This window comes from Chrysochloris asiatica, unplaced genomic scaffold, assembly GCF_000296735.1.
Source record: "Chrysochloris asiatica unplaced genomic scaffold, ChrAsi1.0 scaffold00328, whole genome shotgun sequence".
Lineage (NCBI taxonomy): Eukaryota > Metazoa > Chordata > Mammalia > Afrosoricida > Chrysochloridae > Chrysochloris > Chrysochloris asiatica.
This window is the reverse complement of record NW_006408846.1, coordinates 2,313,528-2,317,540: the sequence shown is the minus strand read 5'-3', so window position 1 is coordinate 2,317,540 and position 4,013 is coordinate 2,313,528. Positions and strand designations below refer to the sequence as shown.

Below are 4,013 nucleotides of genomic sequence, written 5' to 3'. Positions count from 1 at the left end.
TAGGTTTTACACAGCAAGTTAGGTTCCCACTGAATAATTTATTTTTTATAAGTTGTTCCATGACATTGGCTACAATTTTCACAATGTGTCCACAGTTTTATTTCTGTTTCGTTTGTTCCGTTTCTTTTGAGATAGCTTCCCTGCTATCTCACCCTCCGTGTCTCATCTTTGTATTTGGGTGAATTTTGACTTTTTGGTCTCATAGTTGATTGTTTAAGGGAACACATATTATATCAAATCCATTAAAACAGACAGTTTCTTACATTTGTGGCTGATCAAGGACCCTATTGTTATTAGTTGCTTTCAGATAGATTCTGACTCATGAAGACCACATGTGCATCGGAACTGCTCCAAATGGTTCTCAAAACTAACCTTTCTAGAAGCAAACCAGCAGGCCTGTCTCCAGACATGCTTCTGGATGGGTTTGAATCATTGACCTTTCAGCTAGTAGTCCAGCTCTATGCCATCCAGGAACTCCTTTGCCATATAAGGTAACCTAGTTACAGGCCCTCGAGGTTAGATGTGGACATCTTTGGGGAAATATGCTGCCTACCAGTACTTGCCTAACTTGGAAACCATCAGCCAATGTACAAGCAAGTATTCCATTTTGTGGATATTCCAACTTGACATTCATAAATCAGGAAACTCTTGTACTTAGTATTTATAGAGATGAGTTTCAAGTCCAGGGCCTCTAGTTTGAGAACTTAGAGGAAGACTTGTCTTGAGAAAGGATATGGAGACTTAAAGGAATTTGTGGCTCAAATTTGACTGAGGATGCTGGGAACAGAGGGTAATGGCAGTGGCATTCACTCGCTTATGGAAATTAAAAAAGCAAGAAGGCAGAGACAAGAGCTGTACACTAATGATCTGACTCAGAGGCCAAGGTCCTTCTGATTTTACAGTGGCTAGCACTGCCCCTCCCCTTCCTAATAGTGACTTGGGGCAAAGAGCAAAATAAGAGGAAGCTGGAAATAAGAGACTAAATAGCTGAAGGACAGGCTATACTGTCCTGAAGATTTTTAGTTTACAGAAGTAGGTCAATCCTTTCATTTCGGTTCTTTAATAAAGAAGGATGGGTCAGTCTTGTCTTAATAAGTTCAGATGTCATCAGAGAACAATTTTGGAATTCAGGATACCTACTAGAATCGGGCTGTGAACCACAAGGTCAGCAGTTCGAAACTACCAGCTGTTCCGCCACAGAAGATGAGGCTTTCCGCTCCCGTAATGATTTACAGCCTCGGAAACCCTGTACAAGGTTACTATAAGTCGGAACCAACTCCATGACACATAACCACCACTACCACTAGTAATCTAGGAGTCCTGGTGTGATGCTGTGGGTTAATGCGTCAGACAGCAAACCTGTTTGAACTGCAAGGTTAGTGGTTCAAGCTCACTAGCTGCTCCTTGGAAACCCTATATAGGGTTACTATGGGTCGAAATCGACTCAACGGCACTTAACAACAACAACTAGTAATCTGTACCTCTGGACTAATATTATTTGTATTCTAGACTTTTTTATCAAGCCAATGAGGCAAATTTCCGGGCTGCCAATTTTCCTCTCATGTGCTACCTGTTTGCATAGAGCAGATACCCATAGCTACCTGAAACTCAGAAATGAGTCATCCTCTGCCCAAGTAGGTGACAACGGGCACACCTGAGGAAACAAAGTTCAGGCATGTTGTTGGCAGGAGCAATCAGCACAATACGTCACTCCAGGGGAAACAGCCCAGAGACAGAGCACTATGACTTCTGAGAAAGGTAAAATGGACTGGGGGCGCTGGCAAATTCCTTATTCATAGCAGTGCAAGAATTGTATGTGTGTGTGTGTCCTTGTGCTTGTGTTGTGGGGCATTTCTCAGCTTTCTTATTGATTATAAAGGATAATATATTAATATTATCCTTTCACAACATTTATTACTATTATTATGAGCGATACATAGCCCTAAATGATTTTTGACACTACATCGGTGCTTGTTTCACCACAAAAATAAAAAAAAGTACAAGGAAAACATGAACTATCAGCTCAAAAAATGAAAAAAAGAGAAAGAAACAGAAGAAAGAGCTAATATTGTCGTTGCTGTATGCCATCAAGTTGGATTCAACTCGGAGTGACTTCATAGGACAGAGCAGAGCTCCCGTGGTTTCCTGTTGTTGTTGTTATGTGCCATGGAGCCGGTTCCGACTCATAGCGACCCTGTACAGGGTTTCCGAGGCTGTAAATCTTTAAGGGAGCAGAAAGCCCCATCTGTCTGGTTTCCTAGGCTGTAATTTTTATGGGAGCAGATCTCCACGTCTTTTCTCCTGGAAAGCCGCAGGTGCATTCGAACTGCAAACCTGCACAGAGCTATGACTTAAATAACTATTGAGACACATTTTACTTTAGCATTCATTGGGCTTGGGAATAGAAGGAAAAACCTAGGAGTAAGTACACCAGTTAGAAGACTATTTTAACAATGTGACATGATATATTAGGAGGTATTACAGATACCAATTTTGGGTTTAAGTAACAATATTACTTTCATCATAATACTATCCCTCTAATAAAAATTCTTTCATGAGTAAAGTGTTGGGGAAAGACCAGTTAGCTGGTGCTTTCCTGGACTTTCCTCTGAAGGTGAAATGTGTCTCACCCCTCAAACTGTCCGGAATCATTTGGCTAATCTTGTTTTGCATTCCATGTAAATACTGAACATATATCTAACTCTCCATTTCTGAAGTTCTCACTGCTGTTTCATCTCCAGTGGAAGTGTTCTTTCCCTGCGCCCCCGATTTAATTGACAATCTCCTCCAGGTGTAATCATTTCGGCAAGACCCCCACCAACTAGTTCAAGGGCTGCATTCCAGATTAAAGTCTGAGAGGTCCCTTGTTCCATGGTGTCAGCCACCTCCTTCCTCCTCCATCTGAATACTCAAATTCTCCTTTTCTTCTTTTAAAGGATCAGATATTTATTCTTCACGATACAATTTGGTATAGTGCTTCCTGATTTTGCCCTCTGTCATGGTATCTAACTAATTTCTGTTTACTCTCTCACCCCAGCTAGAACCCGTTTCCATCTACAGGATACTGTGTCCCTGTAGCAACCTCCCTGTTACCCCTGTACCATCCAGCACATATGCATAAACTACACACACACAGAGAGAATGTCTTGTATAAAGCACTTTTTGTTTAGGAGGAAGTATCTGCCAAACCTCATGACTCTTCTTGATTCAAAAACAGCACCTAAACAGGAGAGTGGTTCATCTTACAGTCCAGAAACAGAGGACTCTAGGACCATTAAGGGAGAAGAGCGCAAGCAGAATATGGGATCTTATCCAGAGAAGCAGCAACACCAGAGATGGAGGCAGAGGTGGGGACATGGAGTGAGGGAACAGTTGAGGACTCTAGATTCAGGGAAACAGAGGGACTGAGAGCTGGTGGACAGGAAGCAGACTTGCAGAATGTGCTCTTTGGTGGTTTAAATTATTACATATGCCTGAGTGTTTAAAAAAAAGAGAGAGAGAGAGAGAGAGCTAAAATGAATAGAGAGAAATACTGTTAATGGATGGTACATGGAGGGGATTATAATCATTGTAATGAAACAAAGCATATGACTTGTTGAGTATAAAACTGATGATCTGCCCTGTAAACAATTCACAATAAAAATTTAAAAAAAAAAAAAAACAAGAAGACAGCACCTAAGAGTTAAAGTGTGATTTGAAAGAGGGATAAATTTCTTATCTGCATTTCCCCACATCCACTTCACCCTAGAGGTAAGAGTGACTTTTGTATCTCTTCTAACCCACTGGAAAATTGTCTTTGTGATCTAGGGCTGCTGTAGCAGAAATACCACAAGAGACTGGCGATAGCAAATTTATTTCCTCACAGTTTGTTTTTGTTGTTAGGTGCCATTGAGTCGGCTCTGACTTACAGCGACCTTATGCACAGCAGAACGAAACAATGTCCAATCCTGGGCCAACCTCACTACCGCTGCCACACTTGAGTCCATCGATGCTGCCACCTGGCCAATCCATCT

General features: G+C 41.5%; 1 protein-coding gene across 1 annotated transcript in view; it reads left to right on the top strand.

Moving 5' to 3' along the window:
- The first annotated feature begins 1,712 nt into the window (after positions 1-1,712).
- APOBEC1 (apolipoprotein B mRNA editing enzyme, catalytic polypeptide 1) overlaps positions 1,713-4,013 on the top strand; it is an 11,775-nt gene continuing 9,474 nt past the window's right edge. The window contains exon 1 of the mRNA XM_006875461.1: positions 1,713-1,758. Within this exon, the coding sequence (XP_006875523.1) occupies positions 1,743-1,758 (16 nt within the window). The 5' untranslated portion in view covers positions 1,713-1,742. The remainder of the gene's footprint in view (positions 1,759-4,013) is intronic.